Source organism: Zingiber officinale, chromosome 4A (genome assembly GCF_018446385.1).
Source record: "Zingiber officinale cultivar Zhangliang chromosome 4A, Zo_v1.1, whole genome shotgun sequence".
NCBI classification, from domain to species: domain Eukaryota; kingdom Viridiplantae; phylum Streptophyta; class Magnoliopsida; order Zingiberales; family Zingiberaceae; genus Zingiber; species Zingiber officinale.
Genome location: NC_055992.1, coordinates 93560731 through 93575333, shown reverse-complemented (window position 1 = coordinate 93575333; position 14603 = coordinate 93560731). Strand labels below are relative to the sequence as shown.

The 14603-nt window shown below is 34.1% G+C and overlaps 1 protein-coding gene and 1 non-coding gene across 10 annotated transcripts; both read left to right on the top strand.

The window, feature by feature from the left end:
• Window positions 1-1006: 1006 nt before the first annotated feature.
• On the top strand, window positions 1007-1079 carry TRNAA-UGC. Its single transcript has one exon. It is a non-coding gene; the product is annotated as a tRNA-Ala (tRNA).
• A 1262-nt stretch (window positions 1080-2341) lies between these two features.
• On the top strand, window positions 2342-12047 carry LOC121970183 (polyadenylate-binding protein-interacting protein 4-like). Of its 9 annotated transcripts, none has more exons than XM_042520715.1 (17): window positions 2342-2599; window positions 3452-3508; window positions 3714-3827; window positions 4862-4997; window positions 5081-5221; window positions 5384-5514; window positions 6011-6195; window positions 6493-6670; window positions 6753-6992; window positions 7196-7314; window positions 7443-7488; window positions 7561-7585; window positions 7663-7925; window positions 8049-8192; window positions 9035-9127; window positions 9221-9283; window positions 11625-12047. In XM_042520715.1, exons 4-17 carry the CDS (start codon window positions 4877-4879, stop codon window positions 11652-11654), a joined length of 1779 nt encoding a protein of 592 aa, XP_042376649.1. In that variant the 5' UTR covers window positions 2342-2599; window positions 3452-3508; window positions 3714-3827; window positions 4862-4876; the 3' UTR covers window positions 11655-12047. The 9 variants fall into 9 exon arrangements, with proteins under 9 accessions (XP_042376649.1, XP_042376642.1, XP_042376648.1 ...); XM_042520708.1 differs by having other exon boundaries at window positions 3371-3508; XM_042520714.1 differs by having other exon boundaries at window positions 2342-2649.
• Window positions 12048-14603: the final 2556 nt, after the last annotated feature.

Genomic DNA, 14603 nt, shown 5'->3' with positions numbered 1-14603 from the left:
CTATGAATTATTCTCTGCTTTTTAATATTTTTTTACTAACTCAGATATTTATTTTTTTATCAGATTAATTCGGGAGATTATGTCCTTAAAATTTTGTCATTGATTATCATAAAAAATGCTCAAATATCTGATCACTAACGTCTTAAATTTTTCATCATATGGAAGAAAATCATCTTACAATGTGAGGTAATTAGAGTTAGATAATTGAGAATTATTAAAACATCATTGTCATTGTATCATAACTCAAGACTTCTCTACCTTCAATATTAGCGGTAAAAGGTGAAATTATTATCTTGGTGGTACCCCTCTATAGTGGCCCTCTACTATTTGGAAGGGAGATAAATCACGAAAAATTTTACTTAACAATAATACCGCATGTAAAAAAGGTTGAAAAAATCAACAAGACATTTCATACTCACTAAGAATATAAGTTAGACTTATTGATAGTAACATCAACTAACTTCGTCAGTTTGTGGTGCTTCTTCTCCTTTTGCTATTATGTAAGATGAAATTTATCATCCTGATGACCCTCACAATTATCTCATATCGTTAAGAGAGAGTAAATTAGGAAACTAAATGTAACCATCATAGGAGCCTATGAAATAATTCTACATACCTTATAAAAATTTGGTTCTTATTAATTCTATACACGATAATTATCTCAGTTAGCTTCTCCACTTTTGATATATATATATATAATCTTTAAAAATACTAAGATTGTTTTAACTTATAGAAGATTTAGTAAATTTATCAACACAATCATACTAACCATTATTCAACTAAGTTAAAATTTAACTCATCTATTTTATCCTATTTAATTATTTCAATTTAATTAGGTAGTCTACTTATTCACTGACTTATTATGCTCCTTTGGCCTAGTTTTTTTTAGGTGATTTGATCCATTTAAAGTACATTCTCTGAAGAAGAGAATTAAGATCACTGTGAATTTCATATTAAAAATGGTTAATATTGAATTTTATTAATAGTCATATAATGGCAAATAATAGGGGATGTAGCTCAAATGGTAGAGCGCTCGCTTTGCATGCGAGAGGTACGGGGTTCAATCCCCCGCATCTCCAAATTTAAATTATTTTATTTTTCTACTAGTTCATATTCTAGGTATATAATATGGTTGAGCACTTTGATAAATGATAATATATCTCTATGAAAGTTTTTATTTTTATATTGCATATCAGTCATAAACTCTGAAATTTATGATAGATTATTGAAAATGTCTTTTTTTTCTTCTTCTAAAGATTCGAATATCAATTAATTTTTGTTCACAATTATAAGTATGGCTATTTAGAAAATTAAATGGACACAACTAAAAAGGAGGTTTTTATTATTATTATCATTAAAACGATACGTCATTTTAAAAAGTTATTAAAAAAGCATTTCATAGATCAAAAATATTTTTTGTTTTAATATTGTTATAACATATCTAGTTAAATCTGTTCCAACATATTCAAGATTATTAAGTAATCATAATTAAAACTATTTCAATATTAATAAGATTATTTTAATTATAATTAAAATAAATTTGATTTCATTAAAATTAGTCAAATACTATTAAAGTGATTGATCAAAATTATTATAATTCGAGCAGTTTATAATATAAAGTAATTTTGATTAAAATTATCATGATATAAATAAATAGTTCATCAAATTGCTAGAGTAATTTTGGTTCAAATTGCTCTTCACTAAATTATTATTATAATATAGAGTAATAGTATTTTAAAAATAAGGAATGTTTATTTAATATTATTTTTTTAAAAAAATAAGTTGTTCTTTTAATGATAATAAAAATAAAGAGCACCATAATTATGGGTAACTTAAGTTGACAAAATATATATAATGCCAAGTTTATATTTTTAGGATTAATAACAAAAGTTAAATTTTGACACGGGACCTAAATATAAATGTAATGATAATTGCTCGATGCATTACATCCTCTTAATGATTAATTATACATCTAATATTTAAATATTAATTGTGGTGCATTATAAAGATTTTTCTATAATGAGACAATAAATTTAAGAATACTGGCTAATCACCTCTGCAATTAATCAATTAGAAAAACTAAATAACTGAATTAAAAAAAATATCATGATAAATTAAAGAAAAATAAAAGATTGCGCTGACAGCCAAAAGTCCCCAGTTTATGTGTTAACCCTTAAACTAATAATATTTATATGAGAGTTCCTTATTCAGGGTATATATGTGAATTAGAAAAGTTTAAAATGCTATTATATGTATTTGCCACCTCTGGGTTGTTTTGGCTATCCAACCCTTCTATTTGAGTAAATTTACGAAGAGGATCCTGGAACTCCGACAAAACGTCGTATTCCCCTCCCCATCCTTGCAAACTTCTACTTTTTCCGCCCCCTTTCCGACCATCGAGAGCTTCCTGGTGCGGCGCCTGCAAGAGCGAAATCTCTAGATCGCGGGGCTCTCCCCTAATCTCCGAACCCTCCGACCTCTCCGTGGTACCGTGCGCAGCGTGTGAGCGAGTGGGCTTCCTGCGCGTCGTCGAGGACGAGGGATCGCGTGTGCTATAGGTCGGCGACGAAGAGGAGAATTGGTGAACGAAGCGGAACAGGCTTGTCTTTTCCTTACGATCTGAGATCTGCAATCTTCTCTCTTTCGCCGGTCGATTTCTTCACAATTTATTCTAGGGTTTCTCATCGCGAGTCGAGTTTATATACATAACATATATCAATGCTATGTTTGGTTTATCCCATAACATGGTCACCATAGACAACATCGATGGCACTTTGTAATTGCATATAAGTGGATAAGAACACTTCAGTAACATCTGGATTCTACTGCTTCTAGATATGTTTTTATATATATATATATATATTTAATAAAGAGAACAGCTTTCATATGGCGGTATAACAAACATCAAATGATTAGGTAGGCAACATGACTTGGCAGTTGTAGATAAACCAAACTCCTTATTTAAGCTCATTTGTCAAACCCCTCCACGATATTGTTTCTTCCTCATTCCATATTGCAGTAACCTGCTTGTTGAGTATATTCATCAATGAACTTACTCCAATAAGTCAAGTTTTTGGATAGACACACTTTCCAAATTGAACTAATCTTCTCGTTTTGCACATGCAGCAATCATCATATGCTTCTTCCTTCTTTGTCCATTTTGCCCTCTCTCAGCCACAAACATTAATATTTTCCAATCTGCTCTCTCCAATTCATCATAATTACTTCTAGGATTACTTATCGGTTGATCAGAACCCCCTGACTATTACATTGTTTCATAATTTTCATCCTTAAAGTGATGACATTGTTTACCTTTTCTCTCTTTTTAAAAATCTTTTACTTTATGATCCTGATTTCCATATGTGCTTAGGTGTTGGCTACTTTTTTGTGCTACATGAGATGTCCTGAGTAAAGAGTGCCCCCAGTTATCCATTCTCTGTCTTCCTTGCAGCTAGGAAGGATCTTCTACCCAACAACAGGAGCTTCATTGAGGTTCCTATTAAAGAAGGTAGGCAATAATCTTCCAGCTCATTTGTTGTTTATTTCTAGCTTTAGTGGATAGGACCAAACTTACCCTAGTTTTTATTAGTTATTGTTGGCAGAATGGCAATAGGTTGCTTTACCTTAAAAAAATATAGTTTTCTCTTCCAGTCATTTTTTTATTTGTTGTATAAATCAATTATTGACGAGTAATGCTACTGTATGCAACTTAGAGTGAGGGCAAACCTACGAACAACAGTTTCTCCATAGTGTTCTGGTTATCATGATTTGAGTAAGGAAGGCAGCCTCATTGATCTGAAGATTTCAAAGAAATCTCATTATCGAAGGTGCATTTCATTTTCTTTGCCGGTAATATGAATAATTTATCCTGTCCTTCATATGGACCTAAAAGTGTCTTCCATCCTTTCTTTCTTTCTTTCTTTCTTTCTTTCTTACAAGATTGATGAAAACACTGAACTTATTTGGTTAAGGCTGCATATTTCTGGCCATCCCCGAATCTCACATTGGCAAGTACCTCATGCACAAGGGCGGCAGTTTTTTTACCATATGAAGCGTAGGATACTACGCTTTGGCAAGTTGCAGAGATGAGGATGTTAAGGTGGATGTGTGGACATACAAGGATGGACAAAATAAGAAATGAGAGCATTAGAGAGAAAGTCGGAGTTGCATCTATTGAGGAAAAACTCCGAGAGACACGTTTAAGATGGTACGGAAATGTAAGACGACCAATAAATGCTCCAGTTAGACGATGTGAAATTATGATAAACATACATATCAAACGAGGAAGAGGAAGACAAAAAAAAATTTGGTTAGCAACAATAGATAAAATTTATTTGAATATAGATGATGATATAATAGGAGATAGAGCTCAATGGCGTAAAAGAATTCATACAGCCGACCCCACCTAGTGGGAAAAGGCTTGGTTGTTGTTGTTGTCCTATGAAGCATAGGATATTGGTCAATATTGTACATTATAATTACTAGAGAGCTCTTACTGGTAGTATATGAATGTGTATCCTAGATGTTGCCAATTTAAGAGTCGGAGCAAGTTATTGCCTATGTAAGCTATAGTTGACCAGCCATTTTTCCCTCTTGCCTTTGTTTCACATGTTCTGAAATATCGCACGACAACTATTCATCCATATTTTGTTGCCTTATGCTATGCCATTGCGTCTTCAAGGTTTAAGGGGGCTGAAGAAATATTGTCTTTGTGAACTCCCCCTTAATATTGTACCTGTATGTGTTCAAAAGTCAAATAAATAGCTGCACTTTTTTGTGTGTATGTGTGTTTTTTTATTGTGTTGATACTTTCATGACCAAGCTGAGTTTAATACAAATTCATTGTTTCATGCCTGCTCAGAAATCAAGACTGGGAATGAATCCTCAACAAGGTAGGGCATCTACTAATGGATATAGCCGCCGAAGAGTTGATACAATGACAGGGTCTAAGATGGAGAATAAGATGCAACCAAAGAAGTCAGCCTCTCCTAACTTTGGTAGTACAAATTAAGATTAGATGCCATACTTGTTTGATACTTTGTCCCACAAAGCTTATGACAATTTGCAAATTGTGTAATAGCAGGAAAAATTACAGGCCCATCACGTGATCGGCTGATATATGTTTTGTCATTTTTGATTGGTCACCATGTTGAAGTCCATGTGAAAAATGGATCTATAATTTCAGGAATCTTTCATGCAACAAATGCTGATAGAGACTTTGGTACCTTCTATACTTGATTTGTGTTGAATTATGATATGCTTATGCACCTTCCTATCCTCTTTATTCTTGATTTACATGCTCAGCATCTAGCTGATTAAGTTGTCTTTTGTGATCTTGAATGTTATTCATTTGCACCTTTAAGACTTGTGGGTTTGGATGCAGAAATTGTTCTGAAAATGGCTCAAGTGGTTAAGGATGCCTCCATGAGAGAGCAGAAGTCTTCACGTGATAATATCACAACCCCTCAGCTAATGATTGTGCCTACACGGGAACTTGTTCAACTTCTTGCAAAGGTTTATTGAATCTAAACTAAGGCAGTTCCCATTCAATGTGTGTTATTCAGCTTTTGCATGTATTGATTTATAATACATTTGGTCTCTTATGAATCATGGCGAGCAGGAACGTATTTTGCCATGTAATTTTTGTCATTCCAGAATCAATCTCATCCATGCTACTGCATGTTTCAAGATTTTTATTATGCTGCTGTTAAGAGTTAAACTGAATTGTGGAAGAATGCCATGCAAAATCTGTTGGTTCTTTATCTAGTTGTTTGTTATCATGCATTGTGAAGATTACACCAGGAAAGTTGACCTTGAGTGAATGCCCCTTCTGTTGCTCTTCTTTATCAAATTTACATGCTTTCACTGCTCTTCAATACTGATTGCTTGAGATTTATCCTTCATCTCTTTTGTTTTTCTATTATATTCTTAAAATAATCCTGGATTTTGATAGTTAGTATCTCTGTATATATTAGATTCATTCTGTTTTTTTTTTCCTCCAAAATACCAGGATGTGTCACTTGATGAATTCACCAAGGGACATTCCAATGAGAAGGGCAAAGATCTCTTGATTGATTCTGTTATTTCTCATTCTCATCATCTAGAGACAGAAAGAGAGCTGACGCCTTGGATCCCTGATGAAGATGATCCTGAATGTCCTGAGCTGGAGAACATATTTGATGGAACACTGGATAGGTAGCTGATATAACACCTACATTGTTATTGATTATAGGGTTGCTAATAGAGCAATGTTTCCTTAATTTTTCTGGAGTCATTTTATCTTCTTTATTTTTTTGGTCATTTCTTCTTCTGTAATAGGTATTACATGATTTCAATAACATCAAATACTTTTTTTTCCTTTCAATTTTAGGTATATTTTTGAGAGTATGATCTTTCTGAAATTTGTTTTTTGTACAAATTGTTCATCTTTTTTCATGCGTTTTTTGAGATTTTTTTGTCACTAAGTTGATAGGATGAGTTCTCTTTGTTTAGGAACTGGGATCAATTTGAAGCAAATGCTGCTTTGTTTGGAGTAAAGAGCACATTTAATGAGGAAATTTATACTACTAAGCTTGAAAGAGGTCCTCAAATGAAAGAGCGTGAAAAAGTAGCTTCAAGAATAGTTAGAGAAATAGAAGGACAGGAAGCCCATGATTTTCATCAAGCTGAGGTGCTCTCTTTTTGAAATTATATTTGCTGATACTTTCTTAAGGGCTGCAAAGAATAACAAATTCTAATGTGTTATATAACAGGAAAGAGGCTTTAACTTCCATGATGATCTTGATGAGGAGAGTAGATATTCGTCTGTATGTAGGGAAAGCAATGATACTAGATTCAGAGAAACTGAGAACACCTGCAATTCTGAAATATTTTCAGGATCTGTAGGTGTCGTGACTTCTAAATCATACCCTGAACCTTCAAGCACCGAAGTCTGTAGTGAAGTGCAGGCATTGCAGAATGAAACTTTGGCATCATCTACTAGTTCATCACTGGTAACTGCTAACATTTCAGTTCAGGAATATCTTAGAATACTATGACAAACATCAAGAGCAGCAAAATGATATCACTATATGCTAACTTTATATCTTACTTAATCCAGAAAATATTATCAGAGCTACAACTTTTGATGGTATAATCTCAAAGATAAAAATGCTGTTTGCCTAAACATTCTTTTCCACATTCATAAATTGTGCAGGATGAGGATAAATACTTGCACACTGACAAGGATTTAGGTATCTATCCTGTTAGTGATTGTAATCACCAAGCATCTGACCGTATTACCCAGAGGTCCCCACCCTTGGATGGTGAGAGCAGGTTTGTGCTATTTGAGTTGATTAAGCTGTATCTGTCCCCTTAAAGTGAAATCGTTTGAAGATTTGGCCATATGATTGTCAATGAATCTTTATCTAAGTTTCTTGATTTCATGTTTGTGGAATGCCTAGGTTGGACTCAAATCAGAAAGACCAAAGTGACAAGATCGAGAATATAGTGAGATATTTTAAATATGTTATGCAACTACTGTTCTGTGTCTGCTTGCTTCTGACATGATCTTTTCTACAGGTTCAAGATTCTCGGGCATCTGAAGGTTTGCATTGACTTTATGATAACTGACCACACTTGCCTTATCTTGAATGTTTTGCGTCATTGTTGTCCATTTTTCAGGAGGGTTTGAAGGATTATCTGCAAATGGAACTTTGTGTAATCCTTCATCTTCTAGTCAAGGAGATATAACTAATGAACCTTCAGATTCTCAAGTCCTTGTTAATGTGTCTACTGCTATCAAATCAGTAGCTTCTAGGGTAAGACCAGGTAGTTCTTCAAACCATGTGCCTGCTGATAGTGCACCAAATCAGCCTGGTTTATCCCCAAGCTCCTCCAGTGGATCACTTTCATCTGAAAAATCAACTCTTAACGTGAATGCTAAGGTGAATTCATGGCAGAAGCCAGATACTTTTTCATTTTGGTTCTTGACTTTTGATTAAACAGGCTAGTTGTTTTTTCGTGTGCAAGTCAGTATTTATCCTAGTTCCCTCTGCTGTTATAATCAGGAATTTAAACTCAATCCAAATGCTAAGAGTTTTACTCCGTCAACATCTGCAAGGCCACAAGCAGAAGTATCTGATGGGTCTTTCTATTATCCTAATAATGTAGCTTCTCTTCAACCTATGCACGGTCTACCTGTAGGAATGGGGGTAAGATCTTCAACTTGTCTTCCTGGTTTTTTTGGGCTTCTATCAAGACATTGATACCTGGACTCTAAAGTTATCTCTGTTTTACTTCCTTCCCTTTCATAGTTTTTGAGTTCCATTGTCCATAATCATGCTGCAATTCGTTTGGTGCTTAGGCTACTACTTGTTTTGTGTTAAGTTGGCTTTATGTTTCCATTTTGTACTGATTTAAGTGTGTTATTAGTCTGCACATACACAGCTGCATATCCATTGTTCTAAGAATATTGGCAATCAGTTAAAAACCAATTTCAAAGCCTCTTTCTTCTAAAGGAGATTGCCGTAATTCATATCATTCTTTAATGAACTGCAGATTTGTTCTTTATGCTAGTCTGTCTTGCCTAGTTTTAGAAGTAATTAACTTGGTGCTCAAACATTAGAGATATGCAACTTGTCCCCTGAATATGGATTGAGAATCATAATGATGGGCTACAATTTACTCGAGTTGTTTGATCAGCATTGATGTCTTCCAACCATGAACCATTTATTTCTCTGGTATCCTGTTGCATTAATTTCTCCAGTTAAGTGGGAATTGTGAACTTGCTTAAATCTATAGTAAATAATCAATACTTTATCAAATTCGCCCAATTTATTGCAATCCAACTTTATTTGGCAATTCACTGGAAAAAGTGCATTGAGATGCACAGAGAGTGGTTTATCCTTTGCTGCTTCTGAACTTTTGGGAAATTAATTGATTAACAAATGATGTGAACGTGATTTTACCTGTTTTGTTTTCCATTTTGGTTGCACTCAGTCTTGATTATAAGCTTTACTTACTATCATTGTAATAATGTCTTGAGAACACATAGGTTGCTCCATTTGGCCATCAGCCTGTTTTTTACAATCCTCATGCTCCACCAATGCAATCCTCCCAAGCATATATTCACCCTAACGGGTCAATGGTATGCTATTTTCTTATATTTACTTTAATGGACTACTCTATGATTTTGTGTGCTATCATACTCAAAAAGTTTTTCATGCCATTTCTTTTCCAGTATGGGCAGCAAATGATTGTCGGACAGCCTCCACAATTTTATTATGTGCAAGGCTATCCTCCTGTAAGTTAATCTTTCTTGAGTTTTGATCAATGTTGTTTCATTCATCTTTTTTCTTTAAGCATGTAACATGTTAGACTTTGGAGTCAGTCTATTATGAAAATGCTCTCTTGAAACTAGCATTCACTTGTAAATTTTGTTGCCTTAATTTGTGACTCAAAATTTCCCCTAACCTATAGCATTAAGTTTAGAGAAAAGGATGTGTTGGGATGGGTATTTTAACTATGGGAACAGGTCAATTTTATTTTCTTTAACAAGGAACAAGGTTTAAAATTTCAACCCGTGTCGAGGTTTCGGTCTCAGATTGGAACGATACGATTTCGGTATCGTATTGTGCCATGCCAATATGGTTTTGGTAAATTTTTATTTATATTTAATAATTATAAAATAAATATGTTTATGGTGTATATAAAAATAAGTTGTATATTGATTTTGTATAAGTTCTCAATTATTGAACAATGTTAGAAAAAATAATTAAAAATAGTTTTATTTAAATAAAATTAATATATCAATAATTCGAATTAAAATGGATCTATCTATAATAATAAGTATATAAATTAATATAAGATATTACTTTATATATAATAATAATTATATAAATGAACTATTTATTCATTTAATTAATTATTAATTAAATAATATATATTTTAAGTAGTAAAAAATATCAAGTAAAAAAATATAAAATAATAAAAAAAATCAGAATATAAATATTATTTATTAGGTTTTTAAAAAAAAATTAGAATTTTTAAAGTTTTTTTTTTTAAAAAATTTAAATGAAATTTAAAATAACACAAAATCTTAAAAAAATATTAGAAATTTTTAAATGAAATTTAAAACATTTAAAAAAATCAGAATATTAATTAATAAAATTTATTTTAATTTTAAATATATTTTTTATATATTTTATTAGGATAATTTAATTATGGTTTATCAAAAGTTGTTCGAAATATCACACATTCTTAGGATTTTTTAAATTAATTAAATAAAATAATTATTTATCGAAAAAAAAAGAAAAAAACACGATTGCACGGATCACTCACCCGTGATCGTTGTGGGGCGTCCGGCGGCACCTATAGGGTCGTCCAGCGATGCCTTTGGCGTCGCAAAAGACTTCGCAAAGCGTCCCATGACTCCTCCAGCGCCGCCGGAGACGTCTGTGTCTCCTCTGGCACCGCTGGAGGCGTCCGCGACTCCTTGAGATGGGGACGTCTCTTGTGCCGGTTTCGACCGCTCGGCGGAACGGTAAAAACCGTCCATGCTGGGCGGCATAGACATTTGATTCCTTGACAAGGAACATATTTAAGTTACTCATATGTGAAGTTTCAGGTTATTTCCAAGAAAATTGTTGCAGTTCGCATCTTAAGTTCCAAAATCTCCTTGTCTTTCTGAATAGTTTCTGATGCACTGTTAAAACTGCTGCTTGCTAAATCAATACTGCCTAATTTTGTAATGTTTTATTCTACTGCACAATTCACTCTAAATTCTTTGTAAAGTTATTCTGCTGTAGAATTCACTCTTAATACTTTTGACTTTTGTGTCTTCTGTATGATGTCTTTATTGCAGATAGCTGCATTCATTCAGGTTTTGATTATAAATACTTTTTAATCTGAACATCCTACCTTTCACACGTTAATATATGCACTGCAAAAGATGTTAAGTACTGTATAAGTTCAATTTCCTGTATTATATGAAAAGTACTATATTTTCTGTTTTCCTATAATTGATTATAGTTTTAAGTTGACTGCTTTACTGTGATATTTGATAACTCCACTCTGTTTTGCTTGAATTCTGGATTAATGGATGCTAATGCAAGTATGCATGTGTATTCACTTGCGCTCCAAGAGGTAGTTAGGAGGCACATTTGTTGCACGCCTCAATGTAGATATTGTTAGATTCTTTGCCTGTTGTTAAGTGGCAATTCTTGTCATAACACACCGCTCACTGGAATGTTTATTCAGTTTCTGATAAGTTTTGACTGTTCTTAACTGACGTTGGAATCCGGCTGATTCTGAATCCTGAACAATTTTGTTTATTCTGATTATTTCCTTGTTAGTCTTCCCTTAATCAAAATTAACTCTTTTTTTCCATTCAATTACTGATTACAATCGCATCATAAAGGCTGAAATTACCTTGTTTTCATTGTCTTGATTGTTTGATTCCTAACTAGTTGTTTTGGAAGGAATTGTCTGATTGTTAATGTGTTTTCATGACTCTTCGTCATGTCAATGTATCATGCCATCCGCTTGATGATTGCTTTAATTTTTATTTATCTACAACAGCACAGTTGCACTTCTCTTTTTTGTTACCATATACTTATTTTTTTGCTTTCCATCTTACCTTGTAGGAGATGCAGCATAAAGGGAGGAAATATTGAAGTGTTCTAATTCAGCGGTGATAACGCTGACTCAGTGGATTTCACCTGTTACCTGCATTTTCTGAAGGAACAAACATTGTGGCACGTGTTGGCGAAGGCGCTTACAGGAGTTGATTGATTTCTTACTGACCTGCATTGTATGGTGGTACTATAACGATTTTAAATCGCAGCAGGTCACAGATGTTTCCATGAGTTGGAAATAGAGTTTGTATGTAAAGACTACTTAAGCAGCAGAACAATCTTCTCTTCTGAGATATCACTGCTGTTCTGCCTTCTGGTCAGTTATATTGGTGTTTGTGCTGATCAAAATAAACCTAAAAAAAAAAGTCTCAGATATTTATTTGATTGAACACACTAGTGATGAATTGCATAGTTGGATTGCAGCCTGATAAATTACAAGTATCCGTGTTTTGTAAGTCTAAATATGTCAAATTTACGGTTTAGGGTAATTCTTGCTGGCCTAGAGGGGATGGGACATGGATTTCAGACGTGAACTTTTGTGGCTTCTGGCCTAGAGAGGATGAATTTCAATTAGAATGTTAGTCTTTCAATCTGCAAGAGCTTTTTTTTAAGTGAAAATACCTATTAAAGTATTTTTAAACATTTTGATAGTCATTTTTGTATTCTTTTGTGACTTACTATATTTTCTCTCTTATGAATACGTTTTGGGTGTTTTTTAAATTAAGTTATTCTTGGCAAAAATATGATTCCGAAGTCTACCATCACAATTAGTCTCATTTTATGATTTTGAAAAGGGTAGGACCATGAATCCCTTTTTTTTTTTGGCTAAATACTTTGAAGAACCGACTTAGCTTTTGATGGTAATGAGAATAAATGAGTTTCTAGAAGCGGAATGAACGAAATACAGTCACATTTTTATATTTTAACAAGTTTATTTCATTAAAACATATTTTATTGAAATAACCTTAATAATTTATTTTTATTCATTTTAATTTTTATCTGATCCTTCTGTTCGATTAGTTCCAAAGATGAGCGATTTAATTTATAGAGATTTTTTTATTAATCATCAAAGATAAATTCAAAAAACATCTTATTATTATATACTGATAGTTAATTTTATTTTATTTCAGTATTCAATCATGACCTGTAACACGAACACTCCATTGATTACTCGCATTATTAGACATTGATAGTCAATTTTATTCTACTTCAGTATTCAATTATGACCCATAACACGGCCACTTCATTGATAAACTCATGATCTTATAGATAATGATACTTCACGTTGTGTTCCGTACTTTTCCATCCAATACAACCTAAATACGATGGCAAAAAGTGATTTTCTCATCCCAGGGTCCTGTCAATTCATCCCTAAATTAATACGGAAAAGATAAATCACGTATGACTACTAGCCCGAATAGTGATTGGTGTATAGAGGAGGACAGGAGCCTGATTACTAGCCAAGATTTAACTTCCAAATCTCATGACAGTAATACCTCAGGTACTAATCACTAGTCCCTCCCAGACGACGATAGAACCTAAACACGCTCCCAACCTTATGTTTTTAGAATCTACTCAATATCTACCGTGGCACGGTGTGGAAAGGGCATGTTTTGCACTGTTGTCAATTAGATAATGGGGAGGTCAAATATGATAATATAACCTGATAGGGATGGCACCTATTATGCCCCGTCCAAATTCAGCGCATACAAGAAGAAGAATAAAAGAAGCTAATACAATATGAACTCTTACAAGATTACAACAGTTGAAACCCTAGCTTCTTACTTCTTCTTGTTTTGGAAATATAATATGGAAGTGTAGCAACACTTTGTTCCAAGAAGCCTCAAGAACTGGCGGAGATCACCTGAGAAGAATCGTAGGAGAGTGGAAGGAGTGATCCGAAGACTGTCCAGAACAGTCCGTAAGTGATTAAGCTTCCCTGCTTAATCGCTTACCAACTTCTTTGTACCTTTCACAAAAACGGTTGATCGGTTAAGCTTCGAACAGAAACATTCTGTTCGATGCGAAACGCATTGTAAGCAATTACTCTAATCGCTTACGATGTCCTAATCGATTACACCAATCGATTAGAGAGTCTCTCTCGCATTTCCAAGCTTAATCGATTAAGCTACGGTAATCGACTAACCTAATCGATTACCAAGCCATAACTTCCCAACCGAAGTCTAGGGTTTCCTTACCCAACATACAGTCAACCTTGACTTGTTGGGACTCCTTATTGCCTAGCATATGGTCAACCTTGACCTGTTGGGACTCCTTATTGCCTAGCATCTGGTCAGTCTTGACCTGCTGGGACTTTTTCACCAAGTGTCCGGTCAATCATTTGACCCACTTGGACTTTTCTCCTTGTGCCAAATGTCTGGTCAATCTTGACCCACTTGGACTTACCATCTCATGCCAAGTGTCTAGTCAACCTTGATCCACTTGGACTTCCCATCTCATTCCAAGTGTCTGGTCAACCTTGACTCACTTAGACTTTCCAACGCTAGATGTCTGATCAACCTTGACCCACCTGGACCTCCACATGTCTGCTTCACTCACCAGGACTTTCCTTCTGTTTAGCTCCGCTCACTAGGGTTTTCACCTGATTTCACTCACCAAGATTTTTCATCTGCCTAGATTCACTCACTAGGACTTTCCATCTGTCTGACTTCACTCACTAGGACTTTCAATACCAAGTGTCCGGTTAACACCGACTGTCCAGTTAACACCGACTGTCCGGTTAACACCGACCCACCTGGATTTTCGTCTTCTGCCAACCTTCCCATTGGACTTGCCCTTGCCCTTGCCTAACCTCCATTTAGAACTCAATTAAGTATTTGATCAACCATGATCTACTTGACCAATCTCCACACACGGACAATTATAATTGCAATCTCCATATATTGTCAAACATTGAAACATAAACATCAAAACTCAAACTTGAGCCAACTCAATTTTAGTCAACCTTGCCAACCTTGACCCAAAGTA